Below are 20,995 nucleotides of genomic sequence, written 5' to 3'. Positions count from 1 at the left end.
CACAGGAGGGTCAGCCAACACTGCCCCTGGGGCAGTAGGAAGGAACATTCCCAACTTTGCAGCCTTCTTTGTGGGCTTACAAAGGGAAACTCAGGGGATCCTGACCTCTCCCCATGAAGGACTCACATGCATTCAAAATGGAAGGCTTTAGGACATGACTTTGAAAACTAAGCAGGGTCTGTTGCCTATTTCTCCATGCTTGATACAAGGCATTGCTCTCTCTGCTTATTTCTACTGTTTTACTGGAGTATTCTCTGGACACCAGGTTCAATCAATGACTTGTTTGTAGCGGGCTCCAACAACCCTTTAACTGAATAATGGGGTTTTGTGTTATATGAAGGAATAAAACCAAACTAAAACTAACTCTTTCCCTGAAGTGGGAAAAGAAACATGCATATGAAGGGGGAGGACAGGCAAGCATGGCCAGTGAGGAGGAAAGAAAACACACTGTAAAGGGATTCCTTGTCCAAGACAGGAGCTATGAAAACAGGAAAGGAAACAGGATTGCCCATGTCCAAAACCTATTGTTAGAAAGCCCCAGAAGAGCCCTACAAAGTGGTTAGAGCAGCTATTGCAGCTTCTGCTTTTCAGAAGTTCAGCAATCTGAGGGCAGAAAAGGCCAAAACTGTAATTTGTGTCAGACACATGTATGAGTGATATGGGTTGGGAGGCTGTGATGGATGCCTGCAGAAGGAGCAGCCAAACAGTCACTAGTGGTGCTTTTTTCCCTTGAAAAATGCCACATCAAAACTGTGGGAGGGAGAAAGGAAATAGTCATTTCAGAAGAGCCTGTGCACAGGGATTTAAAGATCCAGGTTCATGCTGCTGCTCTGCCTTGTGCAAATACTTGAGCCTTGATCCTGAAAGTGGCAAGACCACCAGTTCTACCACAGCAGTGTGCTTTCTTGCTCTTCTGGCATTACATTGTGACCTCCAAAAGGTCTCATTTTCACTCCTTGTGGGGAAGAAACAGAACTTTGAACCCAAGATTTTCTGAACAGTGGATTTTCTGTTCATATTATCTGTGGAATCTGTGGATTTCTGTTCATATTAGCAGTGTTCTAACACTGACAGACGCTGGGTGAGTCTCTGAAATTAGGTGGAAGGGACTATTTGTGATTACACAGTCTTGTCACCTGTTTCACTCAAGTCAGGGCTGCACAGAGCAACCCTGGTAAGTCCTCTGTGGCAGACATATCAACAGGGCAAGAAACCTCTAGAGAAGTGGGATTTGGATTAGATGTTAGGAAGACCCTTTCTCAACTGAGGGTGGTGCAGAGCCACATTCCCAAGGGAGCTGTGGGATTTCCATTGCTGCAGGTCCCTAAGCAGGGATCAGACGAACCTTGACAGTGATGATGAAGGTACTGCTGGCATAGTACAGGGGTGACCTCTCCAGGGTCATTTGTACCCTGGACACGATTATACCAGCTCATCTATTTTTGAAAGAGGTTGGCTCTTAGCGTGAAATGATAGAGAATCCATCACAACTCTTGCCATACCATTCTCTTGATGAATTACCTTTGCTATTAACAATAAACATGAGCCTTGCCTTGACTCATAGCCTCCAGCTCTCATTCTGACTTTGTCGGATTGAAAGAGCCCCTCCTTTCGAAAATGTTCTTACTGAGCGGTGAGAGATTTCACAGCCAGGGCCAAGTCTTCTCTGTCATTCTCTTGGATACAGAGGATCTCAACCATTTTTCTTCTGTGGCCAGATTTTCAGCAACAGCAAACTACCAGTGATCACAGAATTAATGGGCTAAATACAGCTGAGTACCAAGGGCATATTCACAGGGTGGCCCCATGTGAATCCCCTGTAGATGTGTTTATTACCGCAACAAAAAAGACTGTTCAAGTGTCTCACTAGATCCATATTCCCTGTAGACCTCAGACCCTCCTGGAGCTATATTCTGATCCCTTACAATTTTGAAGCCTGGCAACCAGACTTTGTGACTCTTGTTATACTGGTGTTTGCTGCATTAGGTACAAACTTGACAGAGCATTTCTGCTTCTGCTCCCTATTGTTCCATGTGTGCGCCCATGGGCTTGGGCTTGCAGTCTATTAGCTGCAGTTCTGTGGAGAAAGGTCCTGTTCAGCTGTATCTCTCTCATGCTTCCCAATTCCCAGAATCACTGCTTTCTGGGGAAAAAAAGAGTGCTGAGTCTTGAAGTAATACAGACTAAATAGTTTATCCCGGGAGGTTTGGTATAGCTGCATTAAAATGAAACTTGCTTCTATGAACTCCATTTTCATGTCAGTTCAGTTTATTCTCTTCACCAGACTTGCTGTGATCATTAATTACTACTGCATCAGTCTTTGTATCCTTGGCAAACTTAGATTTCCTTTCAGGCTACTGATGTCTTTACTGGTGTCTGGGTTGCCCTAGCTGTGAGAATCTGGGGAGAGAGGATATGAGACTTTATTTTACTGAGGAGATAGAAAAGTTGATATATTGCTGGGAAGGGAAATAAATTACAATTTAAATAGCAAGACGTGTGTTTGGAGGCCAGGGGTATGTGGGAGAAGTGATGTATTATTCACTCAGATCTTTTTTACCCACCGCTTTAGGTCAGCAGGGGATGAGGGAGTCTTCAAACTTTTTCCTAGCTGTACAACAGCTGTAATCTCATGTTTACATTTAGTGTTGAGTATGTCCTTGCAGTAGGTGGGAGAAATAAACAGGTTTGGTTAAATAAGATGTAATTTGGATGTATGTAATTTCAGAGGCATCCTGAGGACAGGATTAATGTCCCAGCTCTCCTGTTCTGCAGAGTTTGATGGCAGTGGCAGTACAAGGTTTTGTCAGAGTCACTGCATTTCCTGTGAGCTCTCCGAACCGCAAGAAGCCTTTGCTGGGTGACAGAGTAATGGGCTGCCCTCTGAAGCATTGCTCTTCTGACCGAGCAGGATTTGAGATATGACCTAGCTCAGGCTGCAAATGCTGGGCTTCTTATGGATTTGGAGGTTGGATGAAGAGACAAGTGAAGTTTGGGGTCAGGGAACTTTCCAAGACCTCTTTAGGTCTGGCAGAATCCATTATGTGCAGATAGAGAGATTTATGGGTCTGGAGGGAGTTTGTAATTTCTCCTTGCAGTTCCTCTCCCTTCCTCCCATCTTGGCCTATGCCAGTGCAACACAGGTGCATTAAAGAGGCTGATGTCTCCAGTCTCCAAGCCTTGACCTGCTGTGGAGTAGACAGTCCCACAGCCCTGCTGGAGGAACGTGATAGGGGTTTTGTTCTCCCTCCCTTCTTTTTATCATTCTCAATCACATAATCGGGCTGTTTTGCCTTAGCCAAGATCTAATCAGGAAGGATCTGTTTGACTTTCAGCAAAGTCAGCTTGATGGAAACTTTAAATTGAAAGGCTTTTCCTGACATGCTTGAAAATGGTTTTGCTTGGAATCAGTGTCTGGCTGCATGGTTACAATGTGAGGAGATTTTACAGCTTGAACAGTTTTCCTTCCTCCCAGGGAGATGGAAAAAGCATAGGTAGCCCCTTAGACCCCTCAGTCAGGTGAGATGTAAAGCTGGACACAACCAGGTTCAGTGTCCATGGAAACTGGGTACCTTTTGCAATATTGAAACTGTAGGCCAAATGGGCCACAGGCTGTCATCAAATAGGATTCAAAAAGACCGATGGGGATGGCTGACCTCCCCCAGGGAGGGGAAGCTTGTAGGAGTTGTCTTGTTCATGAAAGTGCTGCTACCCTGAGGTTTGAGGACTACGTCTCTGCTTCAGAAGGAGAAGGGCATGATGTGTGTGTATTCAGTCTCAGGCTCACAACTGGAGTTGTTCTGGTATGGCTACTTCACCTATTTCAGCCTCAAGCTCCTGATTTACATTAAAAGCACAAGGATGCACCTTGTCTTTTCCTTGTTCTTGCATGCTGTGAATGCAGATGTAAGACCTGGGATGAAATCTCAAGTCCATGCTCTCCCTCCCCTCCCCGTTCCTTGCAGTTCCTGTGGCTTAGGGCTATTAGATGGGTGGCCACATGTGAAAAAGTTCCTAAAGGGGGTGAGTGGAGGGAGTTGCTGGAGGTTGGGAGAAAACCAGTGAGGAAGAAGAGGCGGAGGGTGAAAGGAAGGGAGACAGTTGTCTGTCCTGTCTTTTAAACTCAGTGGCTATAGTACAGGCAAGAAGATAACTTGAGTTTTCTCAGTATGTTTAGATGGGTGCTTCTAAGCCTGGAGCAGCTGGTTAGCTGTGTGTCCCTTGCTCAGGAAAAGAGGGGTCTTGGCTCTGCCTTGCACAAGGTTATCTGCAAATATCAATCCTTTCTTTGCTCCATGGTAGAGACCCTTCAATGGGGCCTCCTCCTTGCATCACCTTAATGATTGAAGTGCTGTGTGGAGCTGTCACTGGGCAGGTGTTCGCAGGCCCATTCCCTTGGACTCCTGCCACTGATGAAGCCACAATTGAAGCACATAATGCAAGGACAGCAGTTTTTCATACCCTGATCCCACTGGGGAAGGCGATGGTAGAATGGCTGGTGAACGGGACTGTTGGGGTGATAACAGCAGCTTTGAGATGAGCCCATCTTGAACAAGCCCCAGGTCTTGCGCTGACATGTGAGATAGGTGCTGGCCTGTCTGCAGGGAGGTGTCTCTTCATGTGTGGGAACAGTTTCAGATGCTCCCTGCTACTACTCATTTTCAGGCTTGCTTTTGGGGAGATGACTTTTGGAGCAAGGCGTAGGCAGCAGAATTGACCCTAGACAGTGTACCTTCCTGCTGTTCCCAGCAGGTACTTCCAGAACCCAGGAGACAAAGTCTTTTCAGCCATGCAGAAGGCTTCTTGAAGAGAAATGCATCATGGCATTTTCATTCCTAGACAGCCATGGTTTTCCTCAAGCAAAGCTTTCTTGTGTTTCCCTGCCTCCATCTGGTAGAGGTGACAAGTCACTGAAGAGAGAGAAAATCTTCTGTTAAGTAGAAATCCTCTCTTCAAAAGGAAAAAAATGTATATGAACATATAAAATCCAAGTAGAAATATTTATTTTTTTTCTGGGCTCCACTTGGTTTCATTGTGTTGGTGCTGCTTGTGACCAGTCTTTGCAGCAGTGGTTTCATTCTGAAATCTGCATAACTGCTTACCTGCCACTAGCTTGAAGACAGACAAGCCCAACTTCTCCCTAGGCTAGAGCTGTTTCTAAAGGCACCAGGTAGGCTAATGAATACTCCTCGTGATGAGTTGTAGATTTTGTTTTAATTGAATCTTTAAAGTCAAAAAAAGGGGGTGAGGGGCCCATTAAATAGATTATTTTAATATAGCAATCATATGATACAGGCTCTTCTGTGTTTATTAAAAGGCCTAGACAGCTCAGAGCTCAGCTGTCTGAGAAAAGCCCAGAAAGCCAGCCAGTTTTCGTACTCTGCTGCTGTTTTAGGGCCAGATCTCTCCCTGAATAGCATATTTTTAAGTGGAGATGTGAATTCTTATTAGTCATCCAAACATAGATAGAAACCCATGCATTGTAAACAGAATTACCCTGCACACAAAATGGGTAAAATACTGCAAGGTCTTGTCTTTTCTCTATCAGGTTACTCAGGCATGGTTTTTTTTAAACGTCTACCCCAGTCTCACACAGAGAGACTGAGGAATGCCAAAGCTGCGTGAGGTTTAATTATGCTAGACATGCAACAAGGGGCTTCCCTGGAAAGGATAAAGTTAATAAAACATGGATATGGACTTAATTCTGCTTAAGAAGCAGCCCTGGCAATGCACATTTTAGATGTAATTTACACAGCGTGGAAATTGGGTACAATTCTTAAGAGGTGTCTGCATGCAGACTTTCAAACTCAACCGTGCCTTCCTATTGGAAGAGATTCGTTGCTATGCTGCTGTAAAATGGTGAATTAGGCCATTCATAATTATCGGCCAGGGATGGGCGTCTTTCTTTTCCCCAGTCAACTACAGCAATACACACATATATATTAAAGTGGTATTAAATTTAAATCTCTTCCTTAACTTTCATGCATATGTTTTCAGTAGCTATGCAGATAAAACAGCAAAAAACCTGCGTATACTTCTATCTGTAGTTCGCTCTGTGCATACAGAATTAGTAAAGCAGAAATACGCCTAATGACTGAATCTACAGAATATAGCCCATGGCTTTTGAAGGCTCTATGAAAAGTAAACAGGATATTCTGTTAGCAACCCTGCGGGAATTATTACACTTCACTAAGGAAAGATGCCAATAACCTCCGTTTTGACCTAGATAGATCATTCTGTTTAGGAAGGTAAGGGAATGCAGTTCTAGATCTCTTCTCTGTTCAAGCCACCAGAGCTCTGAAATTTAGCCAGCCCTTCATTTTAAGCCTCAGCACTGGGGACAGAAGAGTTTATTTGTCAAGCGAACAAAATCTCAGAAATGACAATGTCTTGAAATCTTTATATTGGCCTCCTTCCATAGCAAGTGCCTAGTACATAGGCTCCTGTATGCTTAGGGTGTGGGGGGGATATTTAATAAGCATCGCAAGTCTGATTCTCCAACAGCCATGGGGAGACTGACCCTCTGCCTTCTCCTGTGTGAAGGATGGGGCCTTTCTCCACAAACTGCAGGAGGGCATTGGCATGTCTCTCTAGCATGATCAAAATGCTGTCTTGCTTGTTTGTTTTATGAATCAGTGCTGTTCTCTCCTCCCCTCTTCATAGTGCGCACCATGTAACTTTCCACACTGGGACAGACTGGAGGTGAGGAGGGAGCCCAGGGAAAAAGAAACAGGAGAAAAGTTACCTTAATAATTGTATACAATAGAGATTATTGTATCATATTGTGTTACATTAAATTTAGATACATATGTTAAAAAAAAAAAAAAAAAAAAAGTGCCTTAAGGAAAAATTGGCCCAGTTTGGTTGAATAATTCAGCTTCCATTGCTGGCAATGAGGAATGCAGCCCCTGGATTCAGCTAGGGCTAGTTGGTACGGAACAGCATAGGCTACGCTACCCCCAAAGAGGAGTAGCTGATAGAGATGAAATGGGAGATGTTTTGAGCCCCATTTACCCAATTGGAAGTTGCAGGGTTGAACTCCCATTGGCAGAGACCAAAGCACATGGAGACTTTTCTGTTTCACTTAGTAGCCCACCAAAAGTTATGTTTCACCTGCAAGAATGACAGTGCAGGTACATTGTGAGGTTGGCCTTCAGTTCCCCACCTCGAGACCACTCTGGGGTTACTTGGTGTTTATGAAAGCATGGGCTCTCATGGGTGAAGTTGGGGCATGATCCAGAGTGGTGCAGAGCAGATGTGCATGCCAGTAGTGTCACCAGGAGTTTATGGCACTGTACCTGCATTCAGAACCAAACCCGTGGACTCCTTGGCCAACTAAAACGACAGACAGACCTTCATGTTAGGAAATGCAACATTATATTCAGTTTCACAAGCTCTGCTTTAATTCCATCACTGCAGAAGCACAGAGACCTGGGAGAAGGATTTCTTCTTAGAGTTGCAGCAGCTCTCTTTTCAGATTCACAAATCACCAGGAAAAAAAACTACTGTGACCAACTTTATCACTGATTAGGATCATTTTTAAATGCAGAGCTGCTTCTCTTAGTTTACAGCTACACAAGAAAACAAATTGATCACATGCTGAATAACTGAAAGTTATCTAGTATGGGGTGGAATAAACCATCATTCTTTCACCAGTGATTTGAAGACTACAGGCAAAAAAGTATCTTAATATATATATGGAAAACCTCGTTCTTTGGAAGATACCAGATTTTCTCATACCCTTTGAAGGTGAAGCTTTGGATAATTCTCTGGCATTTCAGACCTTGATTCTCTGATTGCAAACAGCTGTCTTTAGGCCATGGCTGTACCTTGTACTGCAACACTCTTTGATGTCAAGTGAAATAATCCAGCAGAGAAAATTAAAATATGAAGCATTTTAGTTACAGGAAAGGGAAGAAAAATCTTTATTGATTGGGACAGTGAAATCTGCTCAAAAAAGTTGGCAGAGGTTAAAAAAAGATCAATAGCCAAACATCTATATTTGCCAAAAGGTTCTGAATATCTTCCTCCCCTGTTCTCTCCTGGGGAACCTGATTCCACCTCATTTTGGCATGCACAGGGAGTAAGAGTGAAAATCAGGAAGTAACGCTGGAACTTAGGTAATCTTTATAGTCATAGCAGGTGGCTGTTTCAGTTGCATTTTTCCCCTAATACATTAAAATAGTTTAGAGATTAAGTTCTTGCAATGAAGCAGTTAAAAAGATTATTTTGCTGAAGTTGGTAATTCCCAGGGGTTGTCACCAACTGGTTTAAACTGTCCTTTTCAGCTGGGTACATGCTTCAACCCTACACCTTCAGGACTGGGTTGGTCTCTTCCTGCCATTGGTACTCGCTAAAGTGTAGTTGAGGCAGGTCTTCTCTCCCCAGCTGAGATCCCGTTTCCTTCCACCCCAACCTCTGTATGCTCCTCCGAGATGCAAGATGCTCATCACTTCCTGCACATACACTTGTTAGCTCTTACTTGAACCTGAAACCTGGAGAGCACCGTTCTTAGGGCAGCAACAGCAGTTACTCATCTGGATAACCAGAGATGTATTTCTGCACCTTAAAATTTTGTTCGGTGCAGCTTTGTGGCTGGAGAAAGGAGGGAGCCCGCCCGGCTCCCGCGGGCCGGCCGGAGCAGACCACCTGCTGATAAACTGGTGGGCTGCCGTGGGACCGCTCTGACCAGACCCATCGCGGCAGCGCCCACCACTGCAGTCGCCTTGCAGGCTCCCCAGGCGAGGCACTGGCTCCCCCGGCAGCTCAGCCCTTGGGGTGCCGGGGCTGTCGCCCTCTCTGTGCTTGCACGGAGAAGCAGGGAAAGCCATGGAGATGGTCGGCTGCTGAGCCTGGGTGCCCGGGCACCTACAGCAAGGGCCGAGGGGGTGGCCGGGTGGCTGCACAATGGCAGGTGGCTCCCCCGAGGGCCGGGCGGGGCTGCGGCGCGGGGGAAGCCCGGCTCCCCGGCTCGGGGGCTGCCCTGCCCGGGCGGAGGGGCAGGGCCGCCGCGAAGCTGCAGTTGCCTCGCTCTGCCTGCGCGATTTTTCTCATCCAAACCTCGATCACGTACGATTGCGTAGAGAAGGGCGAGCTGGAGCAGCTGCAATTCCCCCCGAGCCCGGAGCCCAGCTCCCGGCCGGCACCGACCCGACCAGCCCAGCCCGTCCCGGCGGTTGCGGGGCTCCCCGCCGCCTTGGCAGCAGCCCCGCGTGGCGTGAGAGTCCAGGGGGGCTTCCCCAGCCCCTCCCTCCCCTCTCCTCCCCCCGCCTCGCCTCGCTCCCCCCTTCCCGGGCCGGGCCGGAGGATGCAGACGGGTAGCGGGCGCGGCTCGGCTCCTCCCGGCGCCGCCGCCGTCGGGTGGCACCGCGGAGCACCCTGAGCTCCGCACGGAGCAGCAGCAGCGGCACCCCCCCCACTCTCTCCGCTCTCCTCCTCCTCCCCACCTTTCATCGCTCCTCCCGCCGCTGTCCCCGCCGCGGCAGCTGAGCCCGGAGCCGCCCCGGTGCCGAGAGCTCCGCGGCCTCCCGCCGGGCCGGACGATGTGGGTTGCTGCTGTAGGGGAGAGCCGCTGCCGGGGCAGAGGCGGCGAGCAGGGCTGGGAGAGCTTCGCCAACCATGGCGCTGTGAGCCCGGGGAGCCGAGCTGCGGCGATGTGAGCCCGCACCCGCGGCCGGGGGACTCTTTCTTTTTTTTTTTTTTTAATTTTTATATTTTTTTTAAGTAATTTAATTGCATACCTTCTTTTTCTGTTTGTTTGCTGGCCTGGTGCTTTTTCCCGTGGCTGCTTTTCTGCTTTTTCCTTCCCCTCCCGCCCTCTATGCGAGCGGAGTGGGGAGGGGGGGAATAGAGGAAGAGGAGGAGTGCAAACAGAAATGCAGCGCGGCTCGCCCTGAGCCCGGCCGCGGGTGCGGAGCAGAGCCGCGTCCATGTGCGCGCACTGCCGCGCCGCGCTTCGGAGCCACCGCGCTGGGGCCGGGGCCGGCCACGGGCCGGGGGGACTCTGACTCACCCCACGGCCCCTCGCCGGAGGGAGGCCGGCAGGAGGAAGCGACGCCGCCTGCGCCCGGGCGGAGCGGAGCGGCACGGCACGGCACCGCGCCGCAGGGACCCGCGGATCCTCCGCGAATCCCCTTCCCCACACTCTATCCTTTGGACACAGCTGTCGCCGGCGGACCATTACAAGTGGGACAGCCGCCTCCCGGATTTACAAGCCGCGGGGCGCTGCCAGCTCGGCCAGGGGTCTCGCCGACGGCCGCCCGCGCCGGGATTTGCGCTCCCCGGGGACAGACCCATGGGCGGCGGGGTCCAACGCCCAACCATGGTTGTTAGCCCGGGCGCCCTGCTCCGCCTGGCCGGCTGAGCCCTCCCCGGCGCCGGGACTCGGGGCCGCAGCGCGTTAAGCGGGGCGTCTCCGTCCCCCGTCCCCGCGGGGCGCGGCGGCGGCTCGGCCCCAGCGCCCGGGTGGCGGCCCCCGGAGCGGCGCGGCGCAGGGGGGCCCATGAGCGGCGATGGCAGCGGCTATCGCCAGCTCGTTGATCCGGCAGAAGCGGCAGGCGAGGGAGTCCAACAGCGACCGGGTGTCCGCCTCCAAGCGCCGCTCCAGCCCCAGCAAGGACGGACGCTCCCTCTGTGAGAGGCACGTCCTAGGGGTCTTCAGCAAAGTACGCTTCTGCAGTGGCAGGAAAAGGCCGGTGAGGAGAAGACCGGGTGAGTACGGCTGGTCGGTGCCGTGGAGACCCGCTCCGCGGGGTGGGGCAGCCCCAGACCCGCCGGGATGGCTGCCCCGGCGCTGGGCTCTCCCGGCACCGCCGGGTACCGTCTGGGGACGGGCTTGCTTCGCACACAAGTTTCGCCTGGGTCCTGGTGGTTCTCCTTCCGCGGGTTGGTGGGATGGGTAGGCACCCGCCCGCCGCCAGCATCCCGCCACCGCTGTGAAGCGTGAGCAAAGCGGGTCCTCCGGCGGGAGAGACCCAGTGGCTTCGTTTGTGCTAGCTTAACTCAGAATTGTATTTTTCCACCTCCCTGTAGCCATGTTTTTTGAACAGTCTCCTCTTATTTTCTGCATAGTGACAAGGAAATCGATAAACTGAGGATCAATTAGAATTGTGGTCATTTGATAACTAGATCCATCAAGTGCTACTTCACAAGCAGAGTTGCATAGGGAATTTCATTAGCTTAGAAGGCTACTTAGACAGCAGTTTGCACGGCTGTTACACCTAATATTGAGCTTGCAAGGACCCAGAAATGCTTTTTTGGTAGTCTCCCCCACCCCCCTTCTTTCCTTTATCTTTTTGTGCATGTATGTGCTCAGTCTTGGTTCCTTGTGGAAAACTTCAGCTCTACTGTACGTGTTGCTCACATTTCCACAATGAAGTCCCAGCACCCACAGTTTCAGTTCTGAGTGGAGCTTTGTGTTCTCATCCGTCCTTGGTAGGTGTGAGAACTCGGTACCTGGCAAGAATAGGCCCTCTGCGATTTCTCAGTGGAATTATTATTGACTTCTTCCTTTATATTTTACTGCTATAAATCACCACTAAGGTAAGAAAACAGAGATTGCATTAAGAAGCTGCTGTGATCATGGACTTTTCTCAGGTGTGCTTTAGTATCATGGATAAAACAGAGTGATACTCGTTTACTCACCTCTTTGGGATGTACCATCAACCTGTGTAATCCTCCCATGTTTTCCATATATGTTAGTATTTTGTTTTTCATGAGTCTCTTCTTGAAGCCCCTTCTCCACACCTGAAGTCTACCCGTCATGCCTCTACAGCAAGGTGTCAGAGCTAGCTCTTCTGGTCTGTAGTTTGAGGTACAGGACCTGTACTCAAGTGAGGAACAAAAAGAAGTAGGAGGAAAGCCTCTCACATGTAGAATGCCATTTACTGTTGTCAACAAAGGGGAAAGAAAAATTATTTTGTATTGCTGTCAGCACTCTTGATCCATAGGCTGTGGGGCAGGGACTGTATTTAGCTTCAGGATTCACAATGCATGGGTTAGGCAGGGAAAACCACTCTTCAATGGTCTGTTTTAAAGCAGTTACCAAAAGAGGATGCAAAATATCTGAAATATAGCATGGCTTGAAATATTCAAAGGGAAAGAAATGGCCCTTTTTTTCATTTTCTCAAGTTATGATTAGTGGTAGCTTGCTGGACCACCCTAAATATTAGTTAAACTGTGAGCCCATTCTGAAAGAGGGCTCTTGCCCCAGAAGTGTGGTCATTTTGTGTCAGGAATCACTCTTTGTAGGATCATGAGTGGGACCTGGGAGTCTCATTGGTGAAATTCTTCCCCATTCCTATTTCCTTCTCATCTCCATCTGCTAATAAATGAGGTCCCTCAAGGGCTAAAAAGGGCTGGGAAATCTGAACTGTTAGCTGGATTCCAAGATGCTTGATCTCACTAAAGTTTGAGTGACCTTTGCAGCAGGGTGTGGTTGGTGAGGCTTTTTGTTGGTCTTATCACAGCGCTCCCAGCTGCACAGATCCAATTCTGCTTCCTTTGGACTCACTAAATGCCTGTGAAGAATTGATGAATTCTAAGAATTCCCTCAACTTGCATGGACTTTGATGCTCAGGAACGTGTTCAATAACTTACAGACCAGAGTGACTTAAGGAAGACTTTTTATTGACTTAGAAGAGGGATCAATGCTACTCAGTGCTGTAAAAATAGAGCTGTTCAGTCTTTAGAACTGTCAGTCAATCATTTGTAACCAGTACTGTATTCATTTTATAAAAATAAAGATGTAGATGAATTAAGATGCTTTGAAAAAAAGATCAAGTGTCCTTTCCTAGGCTATGGACTATGGCTGCTTTCATTCCCATTATGCATCTTTTAAATAGAGATTTATTTCACTGGTACATCTTATTCCTGGACTCAGGTGTGCTGCTCAGAAGGCAGCATGCCACTGACTTTGCTGCTACTTGGATTGTTTTTTCAGGGAGTGTATTGTACCTAGATAAGTTACTCATTGCAGAGGCTCTTCTGCAGTATGGAGACCTGTAGAAATATAGAGGCATAGAAAATGACACGCAAATGAAATGAAACTGGATTAAACAAATGTGCATACATTGTGCAGTGACCCACAACTCTAGTGATTGTGTACTTGATGGTATGCTGGCTCAGTAGTTTGTAAGTGAGTGAAAGGAACTTGAGAAACAGCCATGTTCAAAAGGGGTACCGTCCCATTTGGAAATGGTATGGTGCTAGGGGAACTATCTTTACCTTTTTAAACATGACCTTGTTTTATGGCAATGGGGAGAAACTGCAAAAATATTTTACATTTACAAAGTGTTTTTCAGCTGTAGTACTCAACAAGCTCTACCAAATAGAGAGGATTCTTTCTGTTTTACAGAAGGCGAGACCAAGGCACGAAGCAGTTCCCTGGCACAGAGACCTAATTCCTGATGCTTGCTCCAAGATGCTGTGTTTCGGGGTGGAGGTGGCCTTCCATCATGCCACAGCAACTGAACAGCAAAGCTGAGGAGTTTCGGGTACTTGCAGGAAGGGGAACAGGCTGGACCATCAGGCACAGCATCTGTGGGGGTTGATGGAAATCTTATCTGAATGAAGCCCACTGAACGGTGTTGTTACTTGGGGAAATCGTATTTGAATTTTGGCAGCTTTGGATTAGGCAGTGCCAGGCACTGTGTAGCATTGTCTCTGACCCTTCAGGAATTGATTGCTTTTGTAGATGAGTTTTCAGCTCAGAATGTGGAGCTCAATCTCAAACACATTTTTTAGCCCAGGAAAAAGGGGAAAAAAAAGTTAAAAAATCTGCCTTTTCCCTCCTGGGCCCTTCCCTCCTCTCCCCTCCCCTTCTCCCCCCAGCCCCCCGTTTGATACATATTTTGTGTTCCTCCATGGAAAGGATGCTTTTCCTGAAGGAGATCTAAAGGCTTCTTCTAAAGTGAAGGAAATGGCTCACACATAGAAAAAAAAAGCAGTAACTTAAAACATTAAGTTTTAATGTTTTTGCAGTATTTCTCATTTTGAATAATAAATGGAGATTAGGAATTTAAAATATATGTATGTAGATATTTTTGCAGCAGTATAAGTAAAATACAAGAACAACTTTAGTTGAAGGACACAGAAGGACTTTGTTCGTTTGGAGATTGGTTTAAAACATTTGAGAAGTCTGTCATCTCTGCAAGCTGTTAAATTCCCCAAGTTAAATCCTGAAGTCATTTCTGATTTTATGCAGGGTGAAAATGATGATTGAAGCTCATGGTAAAAAACACCTTTTCAGCTCCCTGTTAAATTTGTCATAGTCCTTGCCTGCTTTTACGGAGTTGTTCATCTCAGAACAGCTGTAATACCTCCCTAACCTGTGGAATTCGCCCCTCTTCCTCCTTCTCCCCTCATTGCTACAGTGTCTTCATGACAGCTACACTGTTTCTGTGTGTAGCTGCTGTCTGTAGTAGGATTCTGGCTGGATCCTAGCACTTTTCCATAGTATATGTATGCATATCTGGGTGTGCATCCAGCCAAGGGGGGATGGGGGGGTCTGTCACATTCTTCTGCCTACTCTTCTACAGAATATGATGCTGTGTCCCATCTCTAAGGAATGGCTGGAGAGAATGGAAATGGCTGGAAATCCTGGTATCACCTGGCCAGGAAGAGCTCTTAGAAGTGCTAGCTGAGATGAGGGCATGTATGCCAAGTAGCCGGCCAAAGAAGAGTCAGATAATGTCAGATAATGTCAGAGGGAAGAGGCACAGCCTTGAGGGCACATGTCCTTCTTGTTCGGGGCAGTCTGGCATCAGTGAGCTCTGCCATTGGTGTTTGTAAGCTCCTTCTGCGCCTGCTGGTGCTAATGAACACCACAATAACCAGGAGGGGGGAAAAGGCTCCCTCCTGCTCATGACAGCTTGGCAGATGGGTTTCATTTTATCAAATTGATCCCTGGGGGTGGTATCACACACGTTCGTGACTTGCAGATGTGGTGACTGTCACGGTGTGTGTCTATGCTTGGTTACTGGGGGGGGTCAGATAGCAACCCTGAGCTCTCTTGTCTCTAAAATCTGGGGAAGAACTGCAGGCTCCCAGCTTTCTCTAAAATACTGAGAACACAGCTATCAGCCTGTTTCACAACACAGCTTGCAGGTGAGCATGTCAGTTAGTAAGCCACTTTGTAGAGTTCTAGACTAGATATGGTTGATGCCAAGAAAATCTGTGGAAGTCATCCAAGCTCCTAAAGGGATGGATATCTTCTCTCCCCATGGCCTCAGGGGTAGCTGTGCTCGTGGGAGCAGTGCAAATTATTAGCCAGCAGAGGAGGTTCACCATTAGAGCAATATAAATGATTGATTCCTCTATCACTAGCCAAACGGAAAAGTCAGGGTGAAAAGAGGCTCATGAGTGATTATTTTTCCTCCCTATAACATACAAGATCCATATAAACCAGTTTATCGTTGACTGATATACCTGTTTTTTGGAGGGGAAAAAAGGAACAATTTCATTTGGAAGATATTTAAATATGTATTTTTCTTTAACTTTCAGGTATACTTCTAAATGAAATGTTGCATTGAAATAAAAACCCCAAAAGCTTCAGTTCCAAAAATACCAAAATGAAGACAAGATTTTCTTCCTTCCTTCCTTGCTTTGCTTAATTCAGCAAGAATTTAGAATAGTTTTCCAGACCAGAACCAGATACTGCATATTTTAACAGATAAGCTATCTATTACAAAAAAATGTCAACAGCTTGACTCGGGCAGTGTGGAGAGCAGCGCTGCCACAGGAGCTGAAGAGATTGTAAGAATCTCGCTTCTGTGAGAGACAAACATGATCATGAGTCTCACTGTGTTGAGGAGCAAGTGCAAGCTCACTTGGGCTTAACTTCTTTCCTTCTTTCTGCTCTCCAAATGGGCACACCAGAAAGTGCCAGATAGCACGGTGGCCAGGTAGGCGTTTGTTCCATCCTTCTGGCATTTGTTCTATTTGATCCATCCCTCTGAACAGTCATGTGCACATTATTTCTGGGAGTTTCCTACTCCCGCACAGTTGAAGCCAAGCTGTGATTTATTATTAAAATCAAAGCAAGGATTTTTACAAGCAAGGCATGTAAGAGATTGACATCCCTTTCGTATTTGCAAGCTCTATGGCTTGGCAGAAGGTAACCAAGAATACAGAAGAGAACAGGTCAAGGAAAGCAGCTCCAAAGAACTAACCTTTAAATAAACATATGTTTCCGTATGTTCCATATACTCTCATAGCACCATTGCCATGGCCGGATTATTGTTGTGCCTTAATCTTGGAAGCCTCTTGTGAAGAGACCTGTACCAAAACTCATCTACTCTGTACCTGGGCTGCACACACTGCAGTCTGTCAGGGAACTGTACCGTTATATGTTGTTCTCTTGTTCAGTACATGGTTCATTTCTACTTCCTAGCTAACCCAATATTATTCATATTAATACATTAGCATGTCTAAGCTTTAAGCAACTACTACATCTGCAGTTTTACCTTTGCCCTATTCTGACATGTAGCAGAAAGCTGAAATATCTTGGCCTTTCCAACGGCTGGTTTTACTTTGCATCTCTATTAAAAGCTGTAGTAGAGCCACAGACACACTTTGTGCCCCCCACCAAGCAAATGCCAATAACAAAGGCTCCCGGAATAAATGATTTTTAAAGCGGGGTTTATGCTTTGAAGGGAGTCAATGTGGACACTGAATTTTGCTGCATGGTAGCAGGACTGTAGGCCTACAGCGTCCTGACAGTACTGTCTCTGAAAATAGCAGCTACAACATATTTTTAAATGATAAACCAGAAGGCAGCTTTCTAGAGAGCTGTGGAACACGACTGTTCAAGCAGACCACTCTGGCTGTTCCAGCCCCCACGCTGCAGCATAGGCAAATAACTGTGTGCTTGTTCCAAGCACTGATTTGGGGCTCTCTGAAACCCTGATGGAGCTTACATAGTTGCTGAGAAAATTCAGCTGGATATGTGCTGACACCTGTCAGACACCTCTTCTGTTCTGTGCTCATTCTAGGATGTCCTGGCTGAAGGTGACAGAGGGACAAAGCCATGGCTTGAAGGCAGGGTGGTGGCCTGAGTCCTTCTCATTCTCAAGGATGAGCTGATGGCTGGTTCCATGCAGCAGCTCTGGGCATTTCTGCTCTCTGCCCTTTCCCAATGGAATGGACTGGGCTGCAAGATGAGGGTTAATGCTGGAAACAGCATCATCACTGAATGGGGCTTTGCAGCTCTGTTCCTGCATTTGCTTTGTGGCTCTGGGTTTGTCCCTTTCCCCCAGTATCATGGGGAGATGACTGCGCCAATGTGCCTGGGTTCACACTAAGGAGATGCTGTATTGGGCTGTGCTGCTTCTGTCAGAGCTCTAAGTTTGGAGGAATTATGAGCTCAGTATTGACCCTGGCTTGGGTCAGGGCAAGGGTGGAGGTAGCAATAGCAGTTCCTCTCCTTTCTCGGCCATGTGCATCTGTTGTACCTGAAGCTGTATGTGGGAGGAAGGACGGATTTTGTTCAACGGACACCTCCTTCAGAGTCTGACTTGCATTGGTGCCCCCTTCTCCTTCAGTGTCACGGAGCACAAGGATGAACTCTAGTTTGGATGGTGCTTGGCACCACCATGTTCCCAAAGAGAAACGCTCAGCTGGGGACCTGTGGCCCTTCTGTGGCCAGAAGGTGGGCGGCCATGGTGAAAGGAGGGGAGTGGTTATTTTGCTGCCTGCCTGTGCTTCCCATCCTTCTTTCTGGGGCCTTTTCAGTGTGACAGTTCATGTTCGGAGTGCTCGACTCCACTGAAAGATGCCAGAAAAGGGGAGATGTGAAGTGGCTGGTTGCCTCCAGTGGTGGGGGCTAGATTTAAGGATGAAGGTCCAGGGCTAGATACAGCTGCTACAGTGATGGAGAGCACAGGGATTCTCCCTCATCCCACAACAGCATCCATGGAGCATGCTGTGCAGAGCCTTCTCCCTGTGGCATTCCTGTCTCACCTGTGCTCTGTTAAGGGAATGTGTTACATGCAGTGGACTTTTCTATGCTGTGAACTGCCAAAATATCCACAGAGAGGCAATATAATTCCATTACTTGTTCCTCTTTCCCAGCTGAAAAGTGATTGTGGTCATGATAAAGACAACCTCCTCCCCCCCCCCCAAAATATTCTTTTCTTGAAATATTTAAGCAGTTTGGATTGAAATGAAAGAAGAAAAGAGCCACGTCTTGGGGTTAATAGAACCTGCTTACTTAATTGATATTTATCTAGTACAGCACAGTTTGCAGTCCTCTCCCCTTGCTGGCTGCACAGATAGTTTTTTTGCTTAGCAGTTGCCACTCATATTGCCCAAACTACTAAATATATACATTTCCTTTATTCTCTGAAGCAAAACTGTTTGCAAAAGGTCAGGCGTTATGGGACTGCTGCAAGTGAAGCCGGGCTTCAAAGAGCCAGTCCACATCTTCCAGAAAATTGAAAAGCAGTAGAAATTAGCAAAAAGACACAGTGGTTTTGGCTTCCAGGAACTGGCTCATGGTTGGAAAGCAGACTGCGGTTGCTGAAGGTTGCTCCCCAGGGACTTGTGAGCAGCTGGGTTGCAGGGGATCATGCATTAGCAGGTGAGGGGCTTGGACCATCCATCTGCTCCTGAGCCTGTCCTTTCCCTGGCACAGGTCCTTTAATCAGACCCAGGTCTGAATTGCTGGCTGCCTGGAACCTCCGCCTCAGTTATCGATCTACAGCAGTTCATGTGGGTATCCTCTCGTGACCGACATGCCATTCTTGTGGGGATTTTCTGTGATGGTGGCTAAAAGGGTTGGCAGAGCGTGTGGTATAACCACCAGTTCTCTGCTGGCTTTTTATAGTTTGGTTTTATGCTCTTCGGTACGGGGTCTGCCTGCTGGCTGACACACAGCATCGTTACTTAAAAATATATAAATATTTGTTTTGGGTTTTATTTCATTTCCTTCTGTGCCACTCCTATTTTCTCCGCTTCCTTAAACATTCTTTCTATTATTTTTCTCTCTGTTTCTTCAAAAGCACAGCTCTACTTTCCATTAAATAAATCTTAGTTTTTAGAGCAAGAGCCCGATAGTGGCTCCTGATTGATTAGAAACCATGTTTGAGAGCATCTTTGCCCTGAGCCCTCAGGCAGGGAGTTGCTCTCAGGCAGCTGGAGGAGATGGAGCTGTGTTTGGAGCCCTGTTAGAGAGGCAGATATTCCATTTTTGCTCCATCTGCACTGTGTCATCCTGAGCACGCGCATCCCCAGGGAAGGAGCTCACTGCTTGCAGCTCTCTCCCAAGATGGCAGTGGTGTGGCTCGTCAACCTGCCTGTCTTGCTGGATACCTCGAGGCCACCTGACATCTGGAATGAGGTGTTTGTAATGAGATAAGAACCATGAAACACCATCCTTACTTAAAACAGAGCTTTAGATGGAATGAGGCAGATGATGGCTTTCTCACACCACAAGTGTTTTCATTAGGTTGAAGGAAACTTCTGGCTCAGATGGAAAACTAAAATCATTCTGCAGGTAAAAGAAAGTGTATTTTCACAAAGCAAAAGGAAAGAAGAAAGAACTTTGAGTCACATGGTGGGTTTTGGCCATTTTTAGCATGAACTTGCTCTTTGAAGTGTAATGTTGCTTTAAACCGGAGTGGCACAAGCAGCACATTTTCTTTATGCATTGGGGTGTTGTGTAAGATTTGTCAAAATTCAGTAACATAATTTTGGGTCAAAAAATGCTTGCAAACTGCTGCAGGAGTGTATAAGCTGCAGTAGTACAGTAAGCAAAAAAAAAAATTACAACCTGACTGATTCAAGCTTTGATTTTTCCACATCACAGGCTCATTACCTGTTAAATAAAGAAGTCTCACATATCTCATCCATTTGGAAAATGCTGCGGGAGTGCATGAGGAATACCATAACAAAAAGGGACATTGTTGCCTGGTGTTATTGAACACTTTCAGAGTGATGATGGGACCCAAATTTTATTCTGAGTTGCAATTCAGTGATTACCTAGGGCTTTTCTGTGAGCTGGTGTTGGTAGGACCAGGTACCCTCCCCAAGACCGATAGCATCTTACATGATTAATTTCTGTTCAGTGCTTGTTGATAGCAAGTTCTGTCCATTTTCTATTTTAATGAATTTACTTTTCTGGCCATGCAGAGAAGGGTGGAGGATTGATGTAGTTGTTTCTGTGGCGTGTTTCATTTGCGTGAGGGACTCCTCAGCATTTCTGCAGTATTTCAGGCCTGTTGGATTGATGGGGAAAGTGGAGAGATTTAGCATCTGAGAATAGCACAAATCACAGTGCTGTGGCAGGTGTGATCAGCAGGGATGGCGTCTGCTCTGTTCGTGTAACGACTGTTAGTGATCTGGTGTTTTGTGTGGGGCACTTCAAGGTGAGGGGATCTGGGGACTCTGTCATGGACCTCTTGAAAAACTTGGGGTGCAGAAGCATAATAACGTCACCGAGTTGTCGCCACCTAGGAGAAAGGCTGAGAAGACCCCTGAGGTTGACTAGTCCAACCACAGCCCTGCACTCACACCAGATGTACATTCCCCAGACAGATGTTTTTTAACCTGTTTTTTTACATCCTCTCATGGAGCAAATTCTAGGTAGAAAGAATTTCCTGGTATCCAAACTGAATCTTTGTAGGAAACCAGGAAAAAATCTGGTTAATTGACAGTGAAGAACTTTTATGTTGCACATTGGAATCAACAGAACAAAACACAGCCTTTCTAACACCATCAAAGTGCTTCCACAAGATAGCCCAGGATTTCTGACCCATTTAAAAAAATCCTTAGGACGTGTGGCCCTGTAAAAAACCCTCTCCCGCTCCATCCCTGTTAGTAGGGTGAGAGGTGCTGCAAGCATGGGGAGAGGGCAGAGCTATTTTTCTATTTCTCATTCCTGCCAGCTCCAGGCAGCAAAGCTCAGCAAACAGCATTCCCAGGCATCATCCTCCAAGCCTGCCTTTCCACCTTGGGGATAGGCAAAGATGTGGCCCCTTCTTTGCTGGTAGGAGATTTG

At 47.2% G+C, this 20,995-nt stretch overlaps 1 protein-coding gene across 3 annotated transcripts in view; it reads left to right on the top strand.

Annotated features, from left to right (window-relative positions):
• The window catches only part of FGF12 (fibroblast growth factor 12), a 237,105-nt gene that overhangs the window by 121,921 nt on the left and 94,189 nt on the right, over positions 1-20,995 (top strand). The window contains exon 1 of one of the 3 annotated variants that reach the window (XM_030494924.1): positions 8,962-10,710. The exons of the other annotated variants lie outside the window; for them this stretch is intronic. Within the exon in view, the coding sequence (XP_030350784.1) occupies positions 10,512-10,710 (199 nt within the window). The 5' untranslated portion in view covers positions 8,962-10,511. Of the gene's footprint in view, positions 1-8,961; positions 10,711-20,995 lie in introns of those variants that run through there. 3 annotated transcript variants of the gene reach the window in all.

Source organism: Strigops habroptila, chromosome 8, assembly GCF_004027225.2.
Source record: "Strigops habroptila isolate Jane chromosome 8, bStrHab1.2.pri, whole genome shotgun sequence".
Lineage (NCBI taxonomy): Eukaryota > Metazoa > Chordata > Aves > Psittaciformes > Psittacidae > Strigops > Strigops habroptila.
Note: the sequence above shows the minus strand (reverse complement) of the source record. Positions and strands in the feature narration are given on the sequence as shown.